Source organism: Camelus dromedarius, chromosome 1 (assembly GCF_036321535.1).
Source record: "Camelus dromedarius isolate mCamDro1 chromosome 1, mCamDro1.pat, whole genome shotgun sequence".
In the NCBI taxonomy this organism is placed as follows: domain Eukaryota; kingdom Metazoa; phylum Chordata; class Mammalia; order Artiodactyla; family Camelidae; genus Camelus; species Camelus dromedarius.
This window is the reverse complement of record NC_087436.1, coordinates 32,176,818-32,200,883: the sequence shown is the minus strand read 5'-3', so window position 1 is coordinate 32,200,883 and position 24,066 is coordinate 32,176,818. Positions and strand designations below refer to the sequence as shown.

The following is a 24,066-nucleotide window of genomic DNA, read 5'->3' as shown; positions in this document are numbered from 1 at the left end:
GATAATACAGAGCCCTTTTCCCCAACTTTTTAAATTTTAATGTGAAATATACTTTGTCCTGCTGTGGCAAGAAAAGGTGTCATGATTCATTAATTTAATCAGCAAACATTTGCCAAATGCCTGCTTTGTCCCAGGAGTCTACTTAAAGAGCAGCCTGAGGGTAATGTTAGGAAGATCAGAGAAGCAGCCTGCCTCGTTTCCCTTTGCCCTTCTCTGTTGCCCTTTCACCCAGCACTCTGGGGATGGACACTGACAGCATGAGATGAGGTGGCAGCACTTCCTAATCCTTTTTGGGTCTAAAGGAGGACATGCCCTCGAAAGGGAGTAAAAGAACAATGTAAACATCACCTTCAACCATGCCAATCATTTGTCCCCCAGCCTTGCCTTTCTTTAAACACACATGCAGCTTCATTCAAGGCAGTGAGGCAGCAACTCAAGTTACTGGAAGAAGGCAGAAATAGGACAGCTAGAATATGATAACTTTGCCAAATGACTGCTTGCATCTTTGGTGAGTCACTGTCTTTAGTAAATGCAAGACAAGCCTCAAAAATTGGAGGCTACCAAGGGTAGTAATGGGTATGACCCAGATAAGGCAGGGTCTTATCTCCTTCCCCATTTGATACCCATTTGGTATCCAGACACTGCACAAATTTTTCCATAATGGATTTCAGTTTATCAAGCACTCTCCCTCCCCTCAACCCCCAATACATTAGTTCACTGAATCATATAGAAAACAGAGAAAAACTATTTGGGCAAATGAAGATATTTCTTCTAGGTACTGAGGAATTGTTTGAAATCATTATATGGATAATGAGACTTGAAGTAGTTAAAAAAAAAAAGGTAGATTTTATCTGGAATATTGTGGAAATATTTCCAAAATACATGAATGGGTTAAGCAAATTTGCAAAATAACATATATACAGTAGGATGCCATTTATGATTTTTTAAAAAAGAGGGGAGATGAAAATGATAATAGCTAACACTTTATACTGCTTCCTGTGTGCCACTGTTTTTTTTTTTACTTTTGTTTGAATATAATTTATTTAATTGTAATTTTCTATAATTTCTTTTTTCTTTTTTAAAAAACTTTTTTTTATTGAGTTATAATCATTTTACAATGTTGTGTCAAATTCCAGTGTAGAGTACAATTTTTGAGTTATATATAAACATACGTACATTCATTGTCGCATTCTCTTTTGCTGTGAGCCACCACAAGGTGCTATATATATTTCCCTATGCTACATAGTACAATCTTGTTTATCTATTCTACATTTTGAAATCCCAGTCCCTTCCCACCCACTGTCCCTCTGGCAACTAAAAGTTTGTATTCTGTCTATGAGTCTGTTTCTGTTTTGTATTTTTTTTTTTTATTCCGCATATAAGCAATCTCATATGGTATTTTTCTTTCTCTTTCTGGCTTATTTCACTTAGAATGACAGTCTCCAGTAACATCCATGTTGCTGCAAATGGCGTTACATTGTCCATTTTTGTGGCTGAATAGTATTCCATTGTATAAATATACCACCTCTTCTTTATCCAGTCATCTGTTGATGGCCATTTAGGCTGTTTCCATGTCTTGGCTATTGTAAATAGTGCTGCTGTGAACATTGGGGTGCAGGTGTCATTTTGAAGTAGGGTTCCTTCTGGATCTATGCCCAGGAGCGGGATTCCTGGGTCATACAGTAAGTCTATTCCTAGTCTTTTGAGGAATCTCCATACTGTTTTCCACAGTGGCTGCACCAAACTGCATCCCCACCAGCAGTGTAGGAGGGTTCCTTTTTCTCCACAGACTCTCCAGCATTTGTCATTTGTGGACTTTTGAATGATGGCCATTCTGACTGATGTAAGGTGATACCTCATTGTAGTTTTGATTTGCATTTCTCTGATAATTAGTGATATTGAGCATTTTTTCATGTGTCTATTGATCATTTGTATTTCTTCCTTGGAGAATTGCTTGTTTAGGTATTTGGCCCATTTTTGGATTGTCTTCTTTGTTTTTTTCTAATTAAGTCATGTGAGCTGCTTATATATTCTGGAGATCAAGGCTTTGTCAGTTTCGTTTGCAAAAATTTTCTCCCATTCCGTAGGTTGTCGTTTTGTTTTACTTATGGTTTCCTTTGCTGTGTAGAATCTTGTAAGTTTAATTAGGTCCCATTTGTTTATTCTTGCTTTTATTTCTATTGCTTGGGTAGACTGCCCTAGGAGATCATTTTTGAGAAGTATGTCAGATAATGTTTTACCTATATTTTCTTCTAGGAGGTTTATTGTATCTTGTCTTATGTTTAAGTCTTTGATCCATTTTGAGTTTATTTTTGTGTATGGTATAATGGAGTGTTCTAGCTTCACTGATTTACATGCTGCTGTCCAGTCAGACACTGTTCTAAGTGCTTTCCATAGATGAATGCATTTGAACCTCAAAACATCCCCATGAATTGGGTACTATAATTATCCCCATATTACAGACTTGAAAACTGGGCATAGAGAAGTTGAATGTCTTGCCTAAAGTTGCACAGCTAGGATTTAAACCCAGGCAGCTTGTCTACAGTTTCTGGAACTTAAGCTTTGCAATATTTCCACAAGTACAGCTATATTAATGTAAACGCTTACAAAAAAGATCAGAAGGGTACACGCTAAACTGAAAATCATGGTTGTCTTTGGAGAGGAATCAGGAGTTGGAGTTAGGGCAGGGTCAAACACTCTATTAGCTGCAATGTTTGAGGGTTTTGTTTTCCCCTAAAGACAATGATTTCATGTTACTTTTGTTAAAAATGTTTTTAAAAATCAATCTTTGGGTTAAGGGAAGTGATTTTGAATAAAATTACTAGATTATGCTCTTATCTTAAATTTCACATTGACTTTGGTCTTCGAGAGGATTAATTTTGTTCATCTTTCCTCTTTGTCAGTCTCATGACCTCTGATGACATCTTATTTCAAAGATTAAATAAAAAGCTATTTCAGATTTTATCTGGAAACAATGGGAGGCATATTGGTTAAAGTATTATATTTCATGGCTAAAATGTCTTTCAGAGTTAAGAAACTGAAGCCTAGGTAGCCATATAAGATCAAGTATAAAGTATTGAACTAAATCAAGAAGGGATTTGTTATTTAATTACAAAAATGAACTTTTAAGTCTCATATGTACTAATAATTAGGAAATAGTTGTGTATTAGAGTTCTCCAGAAAAATAGACCAATAGGAGATACAGATAGATAGATGGAGATATATCTAAATCTTTGAACATAGAGCTAAATCTATATATAGATATCTCCATCTCTCTATCTATAATGAGAGAATGATTAATTTTAAGGAATTTGCTTACATAATTGTGAGGCTGGTTAACCTGAAATGTATAGGGCTGACCAGCTGAAAATTCAGGTAAGAGTTGATGTGCAATCTTAAATCCAAAAATCTATGAGACAAATCAGTAGGTTGAAAACTGAGGCAAACATTTCTATGTTGTAGTCTTGAGGCAGAATTGCTTCCTTTTTTGGGAAACAGTTTTAACTCTTAAGATCTTCAACTGATAGGATGACCTCCATCCCCGACTCCCACCTCCATTATGAAGGGTTATCTGTTTTACTTGAAGTCAACTGGTTGTAAATGTTACTCACATACACAAATACCTTCACAGCAACATCTAGACTAATGTTTAGCCAAACAATTGGGCACCATAGACGAGCCATGTTGACACATAGTTAAGTATCATGAGTTAAGTCTAATTTAAACTAAATTCTGACTGCTCAAGAATACATGTTAGAAATATGTCAGTCTGATTTTTTTCATTTATGATGACTGAAATTCTAATTTACTTCAAGAGATTCAGTCATTTGAGGAAAATCTTTGAGCAGTGCATTTGCAATATATTTAGCCATTCTAATCACCAGTTTTGCTTAACACAAATTGGATTGTGAGATGATTCTGAATTACTTCATGGCAGTTGAAATAAGGTTTACTAAAACAATGCACACAAATCTGTGACGCTAAACAGCAAACACACTGGTGAACTCATTGCATTGCCGTAATCTTGCATTTTCAATTTTGCTCCTAAAGACAGTTAACTTATACACAATGTGCATACTGTTCTATAATAAACGTGGTCAGTAATGAAGTGTTTTAAATTTAATATAATCAGTTTTGTCTCTGACATCTCATCTACAACTTACACAAATGATTAACCAAGTTGTGCAAGTGATTTCAGGGTAACCTCCACCCAAATCTAGATTCTAAATAAATTATGAGTTGGGCATGTGAGGATATTAATAAATGTGGATCCTGAACTTTAGTATTACATTGATGCTCTGTTATCAAACACATCAATACTTTGTTACTGATAAACTGAAGTAAAGCTAGTAATCATTTTTCAGATTTAGAACTATCAGTTTAATTAACAAAAGGTTATTCAGATTGTTAACTTTAAATAAAAAAAAAAACTACATACCACTGATGCAGGAAAACAGATGTGGGGCTGTGTCCTAGGTCTTAGTTGAGCCCCTGGGATGTGCCCCGCCAAGTGTGGGTCCTTGGCTTCATGCAGGAAAGAATTCAAGAGCCAGCCACAGTTGAGTGAATTTATTCAGAGAGATACATTGAAAGGCAAGAGAAAGGCCACGAGGTGTCGGGGTTGGGTGCTCAGATTAAAAGTAGGTACACACTCCATACACAGAGTGTGGGCCATCTCCGAAGAGGGAGAGACAGGGGCAGCTAGGAGGCACCGTGTTGCTGGTTTTTATGGGCTTGGTGGCTTCATATGCTATTAAGTGGAAGCACCAGTCTAAGTAGCCTGGGGAAGGGGCTGGGATTCCCAGGAAATTGGCCATTTCCCACTCTTTGACCTTTTGTGGCTAGCCTTGGGGCTGCTGTGGCGCCTGTGGGCGTGTTATTCATCATGTTAATATAGTACAGTGGGCCTATGATGAAGCTCAGGATCTACTAGAAGTTAAATCTCATCATCCTGAGCCTCAAGGCCTACTGGGGGTTGAATCTTTCACCATTTTGATGTTAATTGCTGTGGCATTCCTTGAATGGCTGTGCCCTGCTCCCTTCCATCCTGTCTCACCACCTAGAAAGATACTTAAAATATTTCTCTACCACTGCAAAGTAGAGGAAGGAAGGAATAATGTGTAGTCTGTCATGGAGTTGGCGGCCTTTATCTTATTTCCTGCCTCTGAGGTAGGTATTATTAGTCTCTCTCTGCAACTGAGGAAAATTAGGATCATAGAAATTCAGAAACTTGCTCAAGGTCAACAGAAAGCCTCAGACCCCGTTCAAGGCCTCAACTTGTTCCACCACAGACATAGCTGAAACAGAAGGAATTAAAATGCTTGCTCCTGCATTTCTTACATGAAAAAGGTTATTTATTCCTATCTTATCTTGCTTTGTCTTCTTTAGCACAGTTGTAAGGACAAAGGTCTTCCCGCCTACAAATAAGGCATTTCTTTCCAGGCAAGTGCCACAAGAGGGGCTGTTCGTTATGCTTTTATTACATTGCAGTTTGTCATTGGTAAGATCGAATTTAAACTTCCTTTTTTCTAAATTACCGCTGGAGTAGGCTAGGAAATGAAATTTGTGCCTCTGATGGGAGTGGTAGGCCAGGGGGCCATAGTGGAAGGGAGCAAAGGATTCCCTGGGTAGGATTTCAAAGGCATTGATGAGTGTTTTCAGTTGTAAGGAAAAAAATTTCCTCCATTTTCTTTTGGTTCCCTCTTTGATGAAGCCTGTAAGCAGTTGTTGCTGCAGAACAGCTTTGATTAGTTAGGCACTCAGGTCAAGGTTGCACTCTGCTGTTTATGCTTTCATCCAGTTGTGAAGACAAATCTGTATTTTGCTGTCATATAGCATTGCTAGATATAAATCAGACTGCATGGTTCTATCCTTGAATTGTATCCATCAACTGAAAGGGTGCTAGAAATCATCTAGTTCAGTGGTTTCCCCACATTTTTCTTTACAGCACAAAAACCTCTTGAAACTCTTACTTGCAAGCCCACAAATGAAACCAAGAAAAGGTGCTGCCCTGATAAATTCCTAGGCTCTCTACTCAGTTCTTAATATTACTTTGGAGCCCTGTTTAAAATGTATTGCCATTAGTCTTCCCTCTCATTTTATGAACTTACGTAACAAAAAGTTTTGAGCAAATACTGTTTAGCCCTGAACTAAATTTGGGAAACTGGGCCTAAAATATGGGTATGCTCTGGTCCCTGGCTTATCAAGGGAGACAGATGATTATAACACAACATAGTAAATTCAGCAATACAGAATCACCTGTGTTAATATGGTGGCATGGAATTGGGGTTGCCTAATTCAGTCTGGAGGCATTGAGTCTGAACCTGAGTCTCCAAGACTGAGCAAATTAGCTAGGAAGGTATTAACTTGGGAAGGTGTGGGGAAGAGTATAATACAGAATGAAGAATGGAGTGGGCAAATACCTAGGGTGGTTCTGGGAGTTACAAGTGGTTTTATGCAGCAGGTAGTGCCGTGGGAACTGATGAAGAGGGCCTAAACCTTGTCTTGAAATAGGGAGCAGGGAAATTCTGAAGGTCTTTAAGTAGGGAAACAAAGAAGTCAAATTTGTTTCAGATTGCCAACAGGGACCATGAACCGATGGAGGCAGGAAGACAAGTCAGGAGAGTATACAGCAGTGGCTCTCTGAGCGAGAACATGAGTCATCACTAAAAATGCTATGTAGCAAAGAAATATGCAAATGTTTACCAGTCTTGTTACACCAAACTTCACAATTTGGTTTAGCTGGGATATAGTAAGTATGCAGATATAGTAAGACAGAAAAATCTCTTGAGAATAAACCAGTGTTCACAGCACCTCAAGTGCTCTCTTGAGTGGAGTGATCACCGGCAGACCAAATGTTGTTATTAGTGATGGTAGAACAAATGCAAAGTCTGACTCACATGTGTGAGAAAGTACAGGCTTTTCTGACATCGCCTGGGAGTGATGAGTCTCGCCTACTAACAGTAAAGAGAAGTTGGGTGGGCCTTACTTGAACTTTCTTTCCACAACAAATACATCATAATCTGTGATTAGTACCATCTACCAAATTGATAGCTGACCTTAATGGAACATACATACTCAAAAGCAATCTTTGAGCATTTGCTAGTTTTAATTCATTAGAGGAAAAGAACCATCACATTTAATGTTTATTTCCACTATGCCCAAAGCAATTTATACATTTTATATATTCTGTATTATAGTAGTACCAGCTTACTCGAATCCATAAAAGCACTGTAAGGCTATACACTGTGTTAACGTGAAAGTGGCATCTATTTCTAGCAATGTGCTGTACTTCTTAGTTACCAATAGAGGTAAATGGACTTGGGTGAGGAGAGTCTGATTTATGTCAAGTTTTCTAGAGAACAGTTTTCTCCAGTACTAGTTCAATATATTAACTTTAGCTTTCTGGGTTGTGGATAGAGGCAGGTAAAGTGTCAGATTCTGCATATTTAAAAAAAGGCAGGCAGAATGACTATCAGGAAAACATAAACAGCCTTAGCACCAGTCAAGTTTTTAAAAACTTGATCTATAACCTGAATGGGTTCGCTTCCTAATGGAGACACTGGCTGGTACACACAGTATAGACTTTATTTGGGAAACATGCCAACTTGGAGATGTTATCAAAAGAAAAAAAACTGAAAATAAAATTTCATTATTTAAAAAAATCACATATTAATTTTATGTGAAATCTCCTGATTTTTAACTCAGAAATGCTATGGAAATTTCGGGAATGATACAAAACCAAATACAGGGAATCAGACCAAAGTTATCTAAGGTTAAGGTCCATTTCAAGTAGATGACAAAGACAATACAGTTGACCCCCACCCCCACCCCCCGCACATCTTTTGGGGGTTTAGAGATGCTGATCTCTGCTGAATGAAATTCCCCTTATGGCCCTCTGGATCTGCAGTTCCACATCTGCAGATTTAACCAAGTGTGGATCGTGAAGTACTGTAGTACTTGTTTATTGAAGAAAACCTGCATGTAAGTGGTCCCACACAGTGCAAACCCTTGTTGTTCAAGGGTCAATTGTGTAACATGAAAAGATTGTTGTGGTGTTTCTCAAAGGACCCAATCATAAGAATTACCCAAGGCACTTCTTACAAATAGTCTGAGATCCATTCTCTTTCAATTCTGGCTCAGTGGGTGGTAGCTTTGGACTGGCAACCAAAAAATTTGTATTTAAAGCACCTCAAGTGGTTCTAACAATCAGGCAAGTTAGGGAAATAGTGATTAAAGGGGAAAACAACAGCAAAAATACCACCACAGCTCCCATCCCCTTACTCAGTGACTGCCCATCAACTTACCTGAGAATGACAACACTCAACTGAAACTGAGGAATTGTCCATAGAACACTGTTTATTTCAAGTCCAAAACACAAAATTACTCATCTTTTTTAAACAGATTCCATAATTTTTACGCATGAATATTTAGGGTTTCTCTATTCACAAGTGTAGGTTTTCTTAACTTTAGGCTCAAATGATTCATATATATACCAGCTTACTACAGAGGACATATACTTTAACAAATCTGTTTAGAAAACATTTTACATAAAAACACACAAAGCATTTACCAACACTCTTCAGTCGTTCCAACCAGTCTTCAGCAAAGATTTGGCTGAAGGTCATCATTTTCTACCAAACATTCCAAGACTGAATATAACAGAATGTAGTATTTTACATACTTTAGCTTATTATTGCAGTTAAAAGTTCCTCTTTCTTTGATGGCTTCTACATATATTATACTCATAAAGCAGAATTCTTTAACTGGTGACTTATTAAATAAAGTTGTCTTTTTGGTGTAACTTGTCCCCAACTGAGAACCTAAATAGTCATGATGAACTCAAATAATGGACATATATTGGACTTTTAGTAAGGGCTTTTTCAAACAATAGAAGAATTTAATACCTATCAGTATAAGATCCTTCATTGTTTTGTGTTCAATAACTACACCTGGAGTACTATTACTGCTAGTATAATCAGTTGGCATCAAAATATAAAGTAAAAATATGTACATTTTAATATATCAATTCTTACCTGAATAATCTCAGATCTCTTGAGAACATTCCACAAAGTGGAATTTCTTCCTAAAGTTACAGTGAATGTGGTACAATGTGTACAACTTGGTTAACCAGTGTCTGCCTTTCATTTCCAAGATTTTTCCTTATCTTGAATCAAATGCACAATCTTGATCATTTCATAATCCACTGGCTTACAGTTTGTATATAAAGTTCAACTCAAGCTTATTTTGGTTTATTGTACATGCTTTATTAAAATGGTATGGGTATTTACAGTATCTGCAGAGTCCCTTCCAAGGCGCTCTCACACACTCAGACACACCCATACAACATCCATACTCCAGCCCCCTGTACCCACACCAGTGAGATGTGAGAGTCAGACTCCCAAAATTAGGCAGCTGTTGGGGGACAGAGTTGTTGATTTGTTTTTCAATTTTCTTTGAAAAGAGAAAAGCATGGGGGAATGCATTTGGCCATTACAATGCTAATTAAGTTTGTGTGTATTAACATATATGGCAGTAACACTGAATATTCCTTTTACATTCTATATACACAGAATGACATCAAGGTTTTGCAGTCAACAGAATATTCCAACTTCAGTCTCATTGCTGCTTGTAGTGACTTCTCAATTCACACAGGGGCTTTCCCTAAAAATAATTCAAGTCTATGTAAGTGAAATAAGGCACAATTAATATTGATTTGATCCAGGGGAAGGAAAGGGCTAAAAACTAGTTTCAATCTTACAGTTGGAGAATTAGCTTTGACTTAAATCCACTTGAAATCCCTTCTCCTAATTTCCAAAGATTTCTTAGAAATAGGGTTTCTTTTTTTTTTTTTTTCTTTTTTTTTCTTTTAATCCTTCTTTTCCCTGATAAAACCCAAAAAGAAAAGTCTGGGAATTCACATTACAATATTTCAGTAGCCCTAAGTACTCGAATTGATGTGGACCCCCAACTCTGCGGGCCAGGTTTTCTCCCTCCTTCATTGCTAAAACAAAACCACAGCACATGAAATAGGAATCCCTTACTGTTTTTTGAGATTTGTACACATAAGTAGCAAATACATATCAATTTGTCTTCGATTAAAAAAAAAAAAAGGAAAGAAAGAAAAAAGAGAAAAAAGGAAAGAGTAATCTCATCACTTTCTTGCTCTTTAAAAAATCCCTATCTTCTCCTTTTCAGGATGAAGAAGCCCCACCAGACATTACAAACAACTGCAACAAATGAGTTTGGCAGCATAAATAATGTCTCGTATTTGAATCTTCATAGTGAGACTCATTTAGCTTGCACAGACAATCTGTTGAATGTTTTTTTGCAGCAGGTGAACCAAACCCAAAGATGCTGGACATTCTGTGAGAGGGAGTAAGAATTGCAGTTCTGAAGGCCCCTGACTTTGGTTGTTTACAAAGTTCAATCCTGTTTATTGTGATCCTTGGTATCCTCTTCATCTGTATATTCTGATGGTTCTTCCCCTGGTTTTAGGAGTCTGCCTACATAATCATATTTTTCTGAAAGATACATCAATACAAAATCAGTAGTGATCAAATTTATTTCACTATTTCATTATACAGCAAGGAAGGTGTTTGTCCCTTTTTTAGAATCATATAGAACAAGCTAAGTTTTTCCTATTGTTTACCTTGTCTGGTCTTTGTACTCAAGTAAGGCTTGAACAGAAGAAAACAGGATCAGGGAACTTATAAAGCTTGGGAATTGTGCTTTGCAGAAGAGTGTTCCATATCAAGGATAGTTCTTAATCAAGGATACTGCATCAGAATCACTTGAAGATCTTTTTTAGAAATATGCATGTCCAGGATCCACCTTGGAGCCACCCATTCCAGGCTCTTGGAACAGGTTTGGGGACATGTACTCTGAAACTGGTTTAATGTGCACTGTGAGTCTCAGAATAGTTCTTTAAATCTTAATAGCCCAACGTATTGTAATTAAAGAGACAAGCTGGCAATATATGGAATTTCCAACAGTTATTTGAAATCTATAAATATACTGGATTTTGTATACAACTCTAGTTTGGACTAGAGAGGACCATAAAACAGAAAATGGTGACTTTCTTGGGACAGAGGAAGTAGGGAGAAGAGTACATGGGGTGGAAAATCACATGGAAAGTGGATCCAACCAAGAATTATTCTTGGGGAGAAGATGTGACATATGTGAGTGGTCACCAAGAAAACAAACCAAATGAGGAGATGAAAATTAATTTACTTATTACCCTGTGTTCTTTGAGATCTCAGTGAGTGGCCCCTAGTACATTATTGTTCTTTCTCCCATCAAACTCTCTCCTCAGATCTCTGTTACATTGCTTGTTTTATGTTACTAGGTGTTTAATTTAGAACATTGTTATGTCCAAGGTGACATACCCAAGGCTGAGTCATTTCCTTATCAAGAATTTGAACCTAGGTTAAATGAATCAATTGAAAAACCAAGGGGATGAGATAGGAGGACTGCTTCATACAGCAGAACCAGTCTAAGAAAGTGCCAAGAAGCCAGAACTGTTCAAAGGGATCCACAGTCATTTAAATAGTTGTCCAGAGTGTCACAGAGGTAGTAATATGTGATGTCACAAGGATATATAATAAAGGGGAATAACATTTTTTTCTTTATAGTTTGAAGGTAAGATCAATAAAATCATTTTGGAATAAACTTAAAATTATAGTATCAATATCAGTAATCAATTCAGTTTTAACTATAAGCCTATGTTTTAAAAAGTATACCTTAGTGAACAAACCTTTTAAGACTAAAGGTGTCGTAATTTTTGTAAATTTTAGATTCAATATTTAAATATGGATTTTATAAATAATAATCACATGTAACAATCATCGAATAATGATGGGGATTAAAATAGGTGGTATCATTAGGCTCTTAGTAATGATGGGGATTAAAACAGAAGGTATCATTAGGCTCTTAAAGAGTGATGAAATAGCAAGTACTTTCTTTGGCCATAAATTTAATATTTGCAAAAAGAACCCGACAAAAAAGGTACCTTTAAATTGCATTTCCCATTCTCGAACGCTTTCCATTTGTACGGCATTCAAATCTGAGAGATCATCGTATTCATCTTTAAGTGCATCTTTATCTAGGCAAAATGTTGCTAGTCCTCTGGAGGCATCCCTACCAGCAAATATTCCATACGGACCCTCTAGGGAAGAAAAGAAATTATTTAGATTACCTAACAATACTTTAGAATGTCTCAAAGAAAAAAGTCAAATAAAAGAAACCTCATGACATATTTGGTGCAAACCCTTAATTTCAAAACATGCACAGACACTAGATGCAATAATGAGAAGAAATTTCTTGGAAATCTGTCTTTTGACCAAAGTAAAGTGTTTCACTAAAAATTTAAACTTTAAATTTCAATTATTTCAGATACTCAGAAACATATTCAAAGATTAAGACTGTGAAGTATTAGGGAGAAGAGGAAACTTGAACAGTCTGGTTTGGAAGCCAGTTTTCTTAAGACGAAATGATGCTTTACTGATTACTGTTAATTAACTGTGGCATCTAAAAATAATCAACAGAACATCGACTAGATATGTATATGGCCATAAGGAACAGTTTTTTCAACTGACACAAAATGATTAGCATTTTGTCCAAGGAATCAGGAATCACCCTGTCTAAGGAGGAACAGCTAACAGAAGTGAGCCATTCCCAAAGTTTGTCCTTGAGGGCAGAAACTGTCTCGCACTTCTGTTTCCTCAGTGCCCAACACAGTGCCTGACATGAAGTAGGAACATAATAAATTTCTTCATATGAATTAACTGCAATTTCAAATAAGGAGAAACTCTAGATTTTGACCCTTTAAAAAGATTCACTTATGGTAAAATCTCCACCCCAATTCATGATGATAAAGACATTTCACTTTTTAAAAACACATATAATAGACAAAATCCAAACAGCCTACTTTTCTATATCAAGAATTTGGTTACATAAATTATAGCACATTACTTTAATGGAATGGTATATAGCTATCAAAAAGAATGAGGCAACTCTACATGTACAGGCACAGAAAGAAGTCCATGACATATTAACTAAAAAAAGGAATTCAGAAGAGTATATAGTATGACTTGCTCTGAATTAAAAAAGAATATACACATACACACATTTTACCCATGTTTGTATATGCATTGAAAAACATCAGGAAGAATACAGACCAAGTACTTAACAGTGGCAATGTTTCTGGGGAGGAGAGAATTCTACTTCATACAATTGGTTAAGTCTGGCCATTTAAAAAATGATTTTTATAATACAAATCTTTTAAGGGTTAATTTTGTCTTCATCTTAGGCCGCAGAGAGAGGACCACTTAAATTTCCTGTTTAAAATGTTTTAAGAATTACACATGGTGGGGGGAGGGTATAGCTCAATGGTAGAGTGCATGCTTAGCACACACGAGGTCCTAGGTTCAATCCCCAGTACCTCCATTTAAAACAAACAAACAAACAAACAAACCTAATTACCCCCCAAAAAACACAAAAAAACCCCTTAAAAAAATCACATGCTAATAAACAAGATTTCTAAAATAACATAATTTTACAAAAGAAAATACTGTTTTCCTGAGTCTTAAAGTTATCCATATATGACAAAGGTAATTTAGAGAAAGTAATTTAAAAACCAGATTTACTGGTTTAACTATTATGAGCAACAGAGTAGTCAATAAGAGAGCTTATTGTCCAGTTAACAGAATAAAGTATTTTCTAATAAGTATACAAGTTAAAAAAAAAAGGAAATTCCTTGATTTTTAAATGAGCAAAATAATATTTATAGCCATATTCATATTTGAAAGCACTTAGGAAATTGAAAGTTATGTGTCAGAAAACTGTCTCTTTAAGAATAGAATTCAAGAATTTACTTGGAAAAAAATCTTAACTTTTATGAGCATTAATTTGAACTTCAGAAATTACTATGCCATAAAGTTCTCTGAAAAGTTTATTGCATGAAATCAGAAGTGGCATTAGCAATAAATTTAAAAATATATTTTAAAATATCTTTTTATCTAAATAAATATATTAATATCTAACATTAGATGTTACCTAAAATAAAGGTAATACTTCTAGTAATATACTTTTTTATTTTGCTTTTCCAATCTTAATTATTTTCCATACTGCTACTTAATATTAGGTGACTATCACAATTAACATTTAATAGTTATATATTTTCCCACTGAATGGCTATACCTATAATTTATTTAACCATTCTCCTATTAATATAAACTTAGGCTACCATTTTATATGTTTAAACTTGTCTTCTATATAAGAAAATGGGACACTTTCAATTAACAATTGGGCAACATTTACAGCTTTCAAACTTTGCCCATTATCTCAACTGGCATTCAAAAGGGTATGATGAAACATTTAAGAGAAAGAAACTCAATACTGTTTGTATTTACAGAGTAAAATCTGAAGATCTTTCATTGGAGTTGATTATTTTGGAGAAACATTAACTTTTAAAACTAAGCAAGGACATCATACACACACACACACACACACACACACAACTAGTGCGATTTTTTTTTCTTGAGAAACAACAAAAAAAATCTTTGAACATTATATAGGCTCTTAATGCTGATTGAATCAGTGCTTACAAACTTAAAACAGTGAATCAAACACACAAAAGGAAAAATAAAACTGATCAGGGTTATGAATACCTACAAATGTAAAATGAGAATTTCAAATTTGTCGAGCATTTCCTAGCATTCTGACTCCTCTCACAGTATTGCAAAGTGGAAGGGACAGTTTTTGCCTTCCCTATTTGGCAGATGAACAGGAGCAGAGGCATTCAGTGACTTGCCTAAAATTACTGACAGAATTGGGAAGTACTATTTTCTACTTTTCTAACTTCGCCAAACACAGTACATTTTGAGAAAACTTAACACAAACCCAAAGATGGAATGATAACCCTGAAAACTGAAGCATTTCACTAATCACAAAACTTCAGGTGAATGGCTAGTTTAGAATACCTGTTAAATCAAAATGGAAGAGCATGAACAAAAAAGGTGTAGGAGACATCAACAGCTTTTCTTAGCGCTGTGTTGTAATATTTCCCTCCTTGACCTACAAAAGTCAGTCTACTTCAGGACACTTGAGAGTATCAACCATGAAGCACATCCAGATGGTAAAAAGGAGAGAGAAAAAAGATGGTCATTATAAAAATAGGAGTCAGAAAACCCTCCATCTTTCAGTATAGTAATATACCAGCACATTCTCTAGCAAAATTCTCCATCAGCTCCCCTAGGGAAGTCTCAACATTGAATGATGTAAAAACAAAACTTTATAAAACATGTTCTTTTTTTGGCTTGGTAAGAGTGAACTTGAATCAACAGTTAATAATCCAAGGCTAATTCTAGAGAAAATGATGTTTTGTTAACTGTTGAATAGAAAAGAATGATTCAATGATTAACATATTTCCCCACTCTCTAAACTATATTAAGCTGTCCTCTCCACATGTTTTGAATTTCCCTCAGGAAGCATTAACTTCTGAAAAGGGTTTTTTGAAAACAGTTTTCTTTGCTTTTTCCCATGAGACCATAAAGAAAATAATATTAAGAACTATAGTTGGAAAAGGATGGGTTACTCAGAGAAAGGATTTGAAGTCTAGTTAAAGCATATTTCTCTGCATTCCTAACACAATCAGAAGCATATCTGAGAAGTCAGTAATACTTCTTTTCACTACCTACCCCCTTAACATAACAAACCTAAATGTTACTGATTCTACTATTTTGCTAACTATACTTGGCTATCCATAATAACAGAGCTACTCAAGAAAAGCAAATTTTAAATGGTATTAGGTCTTTAGGTATGATATAATTTTTTAAAAAGCTAGCTTATATAAACTAATCAGATTATTTTGACTATTAAGGCTCATTTAGACATTAACATTTCAGTAATAACTAAGAGAATCATACTCTTGCTTTATCAAAGACTAAAATATAATGCTGAAAAGTACTTATATAACAAATATTCTAGGACATCATTTTAAAGATAAATCTTATTTCTAAGATATTGTTAAATATACCAAAATGACATTATACTAGTTAGAATTCAGATTTCATTAATAGTTTTAAGAGTTAGTACAACTTATGGTACAGATTTTTAAAGTTCAGAAATCAATAAGTCTACCAGTTAGTGCATCCTCAAACTGCTTTCTTTAATACAATCAAGTACAATAGGGTGACACAAGTTTAATGAGCAGAAACTTGCAGGAGGAAGTAAATATTTAATATGTATAACAGATAATTTTGTAACTATTAGAGTGATTATCTAATTTTTTCTACCTCACTAAAATGAAAACTGAACCCTGAACAAAAGAATGAGATGCAAGAAATGACAGTGAATAAAGAAAATGATAATTATATTGGTAAATTTAAATGAAGACTATTTTTAAAAAGTTACTAATTTAACTAATTTGGGGATAGAGTTTGAAAAACCACAGTAAAACCAAGTCTAGTTGTAATAACAGAAAAAATAGAATGCATCCAAATCAATAGGGCAGAAAAAGTGGATGAAAAGTATCAGTCTGGGAAGGAAAAAAGGTGGGGAAAAAAGGCAAAGAAAAGTATGACAAAGAGAAATTACTAAATAAGAGGGCAGAAATAAATCTAAATATACTAGCAGTGACAAAACATATAAACTGATTAAACTAAGTTGTTAAGACAGTATTGATTTTAAATTTAATGAAAAAAATCCAGCTATGTTATTCATAAGGGAAAAGTAAAATACAGATTGGCTGAAAGTAAAAGGATGGAAAAAGAAACACTGAGGTAATACTAATCAAACAAAGGCTGAAGTCAAATCTGAAAATCAGTACCAGTGATAAGGATGTTTATTCCTTTGCTCATTAACACAGTGTTGTCAGTTCTAGATCTAGTGCTAGAAAGCTTCAAAACACTTAAACACCCAACCTCTCTCTGTATAGCTGGCTCCTTCAGGTTTTTGCTTAAATATCCACTCCTACTTTCTTGACAGACTAATACACATAAGGTACCTTTCTTAACCATCTAAAGTCCTTTGTTATCCTCTATTATATATCCTGTTCATTTCTTTCACAGCATATTTAATTACAGATTATAATCATCAAATGCTTGTTTATCGTCTGCCTTTCTCAAAAGACCAGAAACTCCATAGGGTAGAGAGGCATGTTTTGAAGACTCGGAGAACTCGCATTTCTCAAAACATCTTATTTAGCCAACGATGTAATGAAATTCAGGCAATTCCTTCTTAGATTTTAAAAGTGGAGATGAAATCCTGTATTAAAGATATTGAGACAGGATGCAGGCTCTCAGAGTACAGTAGTTATTTAGTGATGTCTGTCACAGGTACATGGGGGAGGAGTGGTCTATGTCACATTGTTAAAAGAACTATTTAAAGAACTTAAATGGCTAACTCCAGATGTTACTAAATCTACTCCTTCCCTCCAACTTGAACAACATCTTCTGGTCCCATATATGCTTTAAACTATCCTCTTATACTCTGTGTTAGTATTTAATACAAAATTCTCTCATAGATTACAAAAAATGAAATGGTATTAAATTCAGAGGAGCTAACCAAGTAGGTACTGTAGAAATAACTAGTATAAATTTGGGCAGAGTATCAAAATTCATTAGAAAACTTAGCTCATCCCTTTATCTGACTGATAGGTAATGAATGTGTGTGAGCAATTGCCCTAACAACAAACCCAGCTGGCTTCAAAGCAAGAAACTAGGATGAGAGGCTAGTGTTAACAGGACATTCAGGAAAGAACAGGTTTGTCTATATGTTGCAAGTCTTGTTTCAGCTGCATTTTGCAAACTTTAAACAAAAGTTAACATATTGAACATAAAGTTAAAAAAGGAGGAAAAACACACGAAAGGTATATGTGCTCCTTTCCCCTACCTCCTAAACAATAAGCATCTCATGGGGGTACTTCTTATATACTTTTCTTTCCAGTGGAATTTACAAGGTTATGTTGGAGAAAATACAGAGTTGGTATGTGTCAAAGAATACTCTACATAGGATGAGGGGAAAGCTATATATCAAAATATATAAATGTGGATAGACTATTACAAAGGTGGATTGTATCATTTCTTGCCATTTTGAATACATTAAATATGTATTATAATAATGTATTAAAAAACACTGTTTTGGTAGAGTTCCATTGCAGTAATATTACATCAAATCATTTAAAATTAAACCATCTGTTGGAGTCTTCCTCATCTATTACAACTCTGGAAATGTGAAATTGTATTATATTGCGACACAGTGAGAGGGGACAGCCTGTGAAGCCAGTTAGACTGGGTTTGATTTCTAGCTTTGCCACTTAGATATGTGACTTTGGGAAAAATCTGAGTTTCAGTTTCCACATGTGTAAAATGGAAACATTACTTATCTCCTAGGGCTGTTTGAAGATTAAGTGAGATAATAAACTCAAAATGGAGTGTCCTTCTTCTACCTTGACCTTTAGAATCAATGCTGTTGAATACAACTCTCTGGGAAGATGGAGCTACTCTATAAAGTGCACTGTCTAATATGGTAGCCATGTGGCTACTGAGCTCTTGAAATGTGGCTAGTGTGGGGAACTCAATATTCAATTACATTTACTTTTCATTAATTTAAATTTAAACAGCTACCCCTGGCTTGTGGCTACCATATCAAACAGCACAATATAAAGTTATGAAAGTGTGTTTCTTTGAGGCTTTAAATCTTTATGAGAACCAGGACAGGTCATACAAAATAACAGCAGTGAGATTCTCTACAAGTTTATCCCAGAATGCAATTTACCTAAAATAGAGTTGATAGGATTTGTTCTCAAATATATCTGGATTTGAATGCCATGTCTGTGTGACCCAAGCCAATTTACCCCAAATTCCTAAACCTCAGACTCCCCATCTGAAGGACAGGAATATTTACTAACTTCACTGAAGCATTGTGGAAATGACAAATCAATGGATCTGATGTGGTCAGTGCTTAAGAAACCTGGTTTCTTTTCTCCTCCCATCTTCATTGTTCCTTACATGACCATTCTCCTGGCCAAGTGCCTGAACTGTTACTAAATTTAATATTGACAAATGTAGTTAATGCCAACTGTTTGCCATTATGTGTTCTCTCCACTAAATTAAACTTATTATTTAATTTTTTAAGAACTGGAACTTTAAAAATGTATGCCTAACAAGAACAATATCGTCAACGTCAAAAAAGCCTCACAAAACAATCTTTTAATGCTAAAACCATTGAGAAATGAGAGTAGATACTGGCTAGGCATTGAAACTAGGTTTTCTGGTTTCCTTTGCTCATTCTTAAGTTGCGAAGAGTCTCAGATAAGGATTATTGCTTCTGAATTATTTTGCTACAAAACTGCTTGATTGATTTGAGGACAGAAATGAAAATTAAAATCAAAACTCAAGTCCGTTTCGTAGCCAGAAATTTGGCTTCAGGACTTTTGGAAAAGTGTTATATCGTCTATTGATGTGAAATATCAACATATTCAAGCCCATAAGATGATCTGGTTAACTTTAAGGTACCTTTCAATAATAAAATACTCCAGATATCTCTATTAGGTTGTTAATCAAGAAGTACTTAGAATGAAATAACTGAATATCACTCTTAGCCTGCTCATCAGGACCTAGGAGTCAGTGGAAGCTAACCTAAACTAGCTTCTCTGTTGTTATCTGGGGGGAGGGTGCTAACTGGCTCAAGCCACACAAAGGCTATCTAAATTATAACTATGACTCTTATCTTAATTTTAAAATTTCTGTTGCAGAACATTTGCCACTGGATGCTGCCAAACTGTCTATGACTGTTTCTTCCTAGCTATTTTCAGATAGTGGCAAGGCATTATCTATGAAGACTCATATGCTTCTTTGCACTAATACTTCGGTTGCTTCACTGTCAGTTCAGATAGGGGCTACAAAAGCACATCTTCTAGTTGGTTAAACTCTACGTTAAAAATCTAAATCTGTACACAATTCCTAATCATTGAATATATATACTGTATAAATCCTTGACTAAAAAAAATTAACTACTTGGTCTGTCCGTTTAAATTTTGTACTTTGGCCCTACCGTGTTATCCCACACGCTCTTAAGTAAACAAACAAAAAAGTATGTTAACCATTTCAGCTGATATGAGTAGGGAGACATCTGGTTTTCATATTTATATAACCAGAAGCAAATGACTTGGTTGGACTGAATGCAGATATACACATAAAATACAAGCAACTAAGACATATATATATTTCAACATGTAGAATCTCCAATTTCTTCTCTCTATTCTTATTAAGAAAGAACAAACCAAAGCAATTCTAAAATATCTTCCAGCACTTCTAACATATCTAACCACAAAAATCAGAAGTATATATTTTCAAGTGTCAATACATCTCACTAACAGATTAAATCAACGAGGAAACCAACTTGTTTTTAGATTTGCCAATCCCCTGGAATTAAGGCTTGGATGTACTCTTTCAAATTAACAGGTCACTCTAGGTTTCTAATTTTGTTGTTTACTTTTTATTGTAGTCACTTTTTTCTAAAGCTTAGAATAACTACAAAACCAGCATGTACAATGTTGCTCAATTTTACGGTACAACAGGTTCCTTGAGTCTGAACTGAAGTTTATCAGCATAATCTGAAATGTATGCTCCAACTACATCGTAAAAGAAGTTTCTAAACCAAGTGCCCTACATAAACAGTTCTATGAAAGCAAAGTTCTAAAAATCTTTAAACTTGCAGAACTGGTGCATGGGAATAGGAATTCATAGCTTTTTGAAAGTTTTTTTTCTCCTCAGTGAAAACACAATTAAGTCATAATCAACGTGGATTTAGATGCGTGTCTCCCTACGACAGAAAAAAAAAAAAGGATATAGAAAGAAACCAGATTGGCACGCCTCCTGGGTATATGAGCTCCACCCCCAAAACCCAAAACTCAGGGCGAATAACCTTGCCAGCAGTTATTAGGAATCTGCATTCTGGTCTGTGTCATCCCACATACACTGTTAGTCTTGGAAAGCATCTCTCCATACCAAAACTGGTTAAAAAAAAAAAAAAAGAAGACTCTAGAAGTGTTGCTTATATGCCCGGACTTCACAGATTAGAGGGTTGGGACCTGGAACTACGTATACTTAAACGTGGCCTTATGGGCAGTAGTAGAGGGAAAAGGGAGATCAACGGCAAAAGAAGAGTAAAGAAAGGAAAGCTGTGAATTACAGGGCCTAAAACTTTAGGTCCCTACTTTAGAAATCTTGCCTCCCTTCTGCCCCCAACCATCCCAGGAATCAGAAAGCCCAGGAAAGGCTGAGGCGACAACTAAAAGGATTTTGAAAAACTCAGCACAGGAAAAGGCTGAGAGGAGAAATGGGATGGGAGAAAGATGAAAGCTGGTTCCTGGGGCAACACTGGGATCCGACTTTGGGGGGAAACGCCGGAGGTGCCCGAGCTCGGGTGTGTGTGGGGGGCGGGCCGTTTCAGATGCCGCAGACTAGGCGCGGGGGTCCAGACGTCGAGAAGGCTGGCAAACTAACCCGGTGCCCAGGCACCTCCCCATCAGAAGGGGGATGCTCTTGAGCTGCAGGGGGTCCTCCCCCTCCCCTTCCAACTCCTCACCCGGGCCGTAGAACTTGCTGCCTTTGGTCACGTCGAAGACTTTCCCATTGACCGCGAGCAGGATGCGCTGGTTGCGAGACCCGTCGTACTGGCGCAGCTGCTCCAAGCTGAAGTCCCGCTTCTTCATACGAGGCAGAGTGGCGGCAGAGCTCTCCTCGCCCGCCCCGGCCCCAGCGCCCAGACCTCGCCGCCCCCAGCGCACCCACAGCCGGTAGGCCCCCAGCAGCACCAGCGCCACAAGCGCCACGTTCAGCAGCATCTCCCCGCCCCCCGTCAGAAGCGCCAACGCCGCTGCCGCCCAGCCACCCCCTTCTGCTGCTGCTCCCGCGCTGCCGGGGCTCTCGCTGCTACCGTCGCTGCTGCTCTCGCTGCCACTCCCTAGGGTGCCTAGCTTCACGTCCCCATCACCCGCCGCCATCACTGCCCGCCAGCGCCTTCCTCCTCCTCCCCGCCCCCTGCCCTCCCCAACCCCACGGCTGGCCCCGCCCACATGGGCCCTCCCAGCCAATAACGTGAGGGTAGGGGGTGGGGTCAGGCCGGCTCCCGATTGGGTGTTGACGGGGTAACGTAGTCTTGGATCTCTCCCTTCCCCTCCCTCCTTTTGCAGGCCGCGCTCGCGTGCGACGCCCCGCCCACCTCGCCCCACACGTCTCTGCTCTCGCCCGTCACCTCCTCTAGTTGAAGCAAAAGAGAGGGGCGGGCCTGAAGAAAAGAAGCTGCGCCGGCCGCGCGCGCGCATGGGCGGGACGAGACTACTGCGCGTGCGCGGGTTTCGGGCGCCACGCGCTCTCCTTTCCTCTGCAACCTTTCTGGGAGGCACGCTCCGCCCAGTCCCCTCGCTGTGCGCGTGCGCCCAGGAATCGCTTCCCTTCCCAGGTTTGGGTTTGCGTCCGCGAACTCCCGCCTCTTCGCTCTCGCTTCTCCCGAGAGCTTGGCGTGCGCGGAGGCGGCTGCTGAGGCGGGGTCTGCCCTAGCGCCTTTCGGAGGGCGCGGGCTGGTAGTTTACTGGGATGCCGCGACATGGTTTTAACTGCTTTCGCAAACAGATAAGGGGTGTCTCTCTCTCAACCCCCAGGGCGCCGTCGCGCTTGCCCAGAAGCCCGGAGCGTGGGCGGGCAGGCAAAGCAACTGCCCAGAAGTTTTGGCGACCAGCTGGAGTCGCCAGACAAGGAGAGAGCGCTCGGAACCCTCACGAGGATTATTTGGCCAAAGGAATGTACGTGCTGTGTGCGCTGACACCGAGTAGCCACTCCCCCGTGGTTTTGGCCAAGGCTTGTAGAATTTTCTTTCAGGTTTTTGACTAAAGGTGTCATTATTTCTTAAATCGTAATCTCTGGAGCGGTAGAGAAGTGGATAGGATATGGTAGTCCTTCTGTTTGCTCATCTAGCTTTATTTACAGTTTCTTTTTGTCTACCTGGGTCTTTTAGAATTTTCTAGCCTCTTGAGTCCTGAAAATTCCAGCGTACATGTCAGTTCTGAAGCCTCATTCTGGGCCCCTCGCCTCACTTACTCATTTGACGTGCTCTCTCCCGCCGTAGTATTTGTGTCGCTGAGTTTCCCCCATTACCACCCCCCCCATCCCGCCTCACCGCTGTGAACTACCCTTGTGGTGAATGAAGGTGTACCGAGGGAGTGACAGTTTTCATTTAATCTTGAGCTGATGGGATGAAGGAGAGACGTGGGCAGGCAATGGGGACGTATGGTATGCTTATTGGAGAAACAGCAGATGATCCATTTGGGATTTAAGTACTGAAGAGGAGCAAACTCTGGAAAACCAAGGTTGTAGTCTTCATTATCAAGGGATAGGCTTGGACTTCATATTGCTGGTTTTGAAGGAACCATTGAAGATACGAAGGGGCAAGTGAGAATCAAAACTCTTCACTAGATGGAGTATCTACCAGGTGTGTGAAGCATTGGACTGGGAAAAAAGAATGGGAAACCAATTAGTAGGCTACCATATTTGTGCAGGAAGTGAGGAACACTGAACTAATGGTGGTTTTAGAGCAGGCATCTGTAAGCTTTTCTTTAAAGGGCCGAGCATTAATATTTTAGGCATTGTTTGTCATAATTACTCACTCTGCTTTGTAGTGAGAAAGCAGCCATAGACAGTTCTTAAAGGAATGAGTATGGCTGTGTTCCAGTAAAACTGTGGACCCTGAAATTTTAATATAATTTTAGGTATCATGGAATATCATTCTTTTGACTTTTTCAATTGTTTAAAAACGTAAAGACTTTTTTTTTTTTTTTTTTGCTTTCCAGAGGTACAAAAACAGCCTACAGGCCATAGTTTGCTGACCCTTGCTTTAGAGGCATCTTAAGGCAGAGTGAGCAATATTTAATTGGGTGTAAGTGACCATGTATGGTCTGTCCTTCTCCAATCTGGCGTAATTTTGTAAGTGAAAGGAGTCACGATTAATTACACAGGAAGAATAGGAGTAAAATCAGATTGTCCCACCCAAGTCTCATGAGTGGTC

The 24,066-nt window shown here is 37.6% G+C and overlaps 1 protein-coding gene across 1 annotated transcript; it reads right to left on the bottom strand.

Annotated features, from left to right (window-relative positions):
* Positions 1-8,338: 8,338 nt before the first annotated feature.
* Positions 8,339-22,046, bottom strand: PGRMC2 (progesterone receptor membrane component 2). The gene is made up of 3 exons (XM_010977673.3): positions 21,592-22,046; positions 12,011-12,166; positions 8,339-10,523 (listed from the first exon to the last, which is right to left on the bottom strand). Exons 1-3 carry the CDS (start codon positions 22,007-22,009, stop codon positions 10,426-10,428), a joined length of 672 nt encoding a protein of 223 aa, XP_010975975.1. The 5' UTR covers positions 22,010-22,046; the 3' UTR covers positions 8,339-10,425.
* Positions 22,047-24,066: the final 2,020 nt, after the last annotated feature.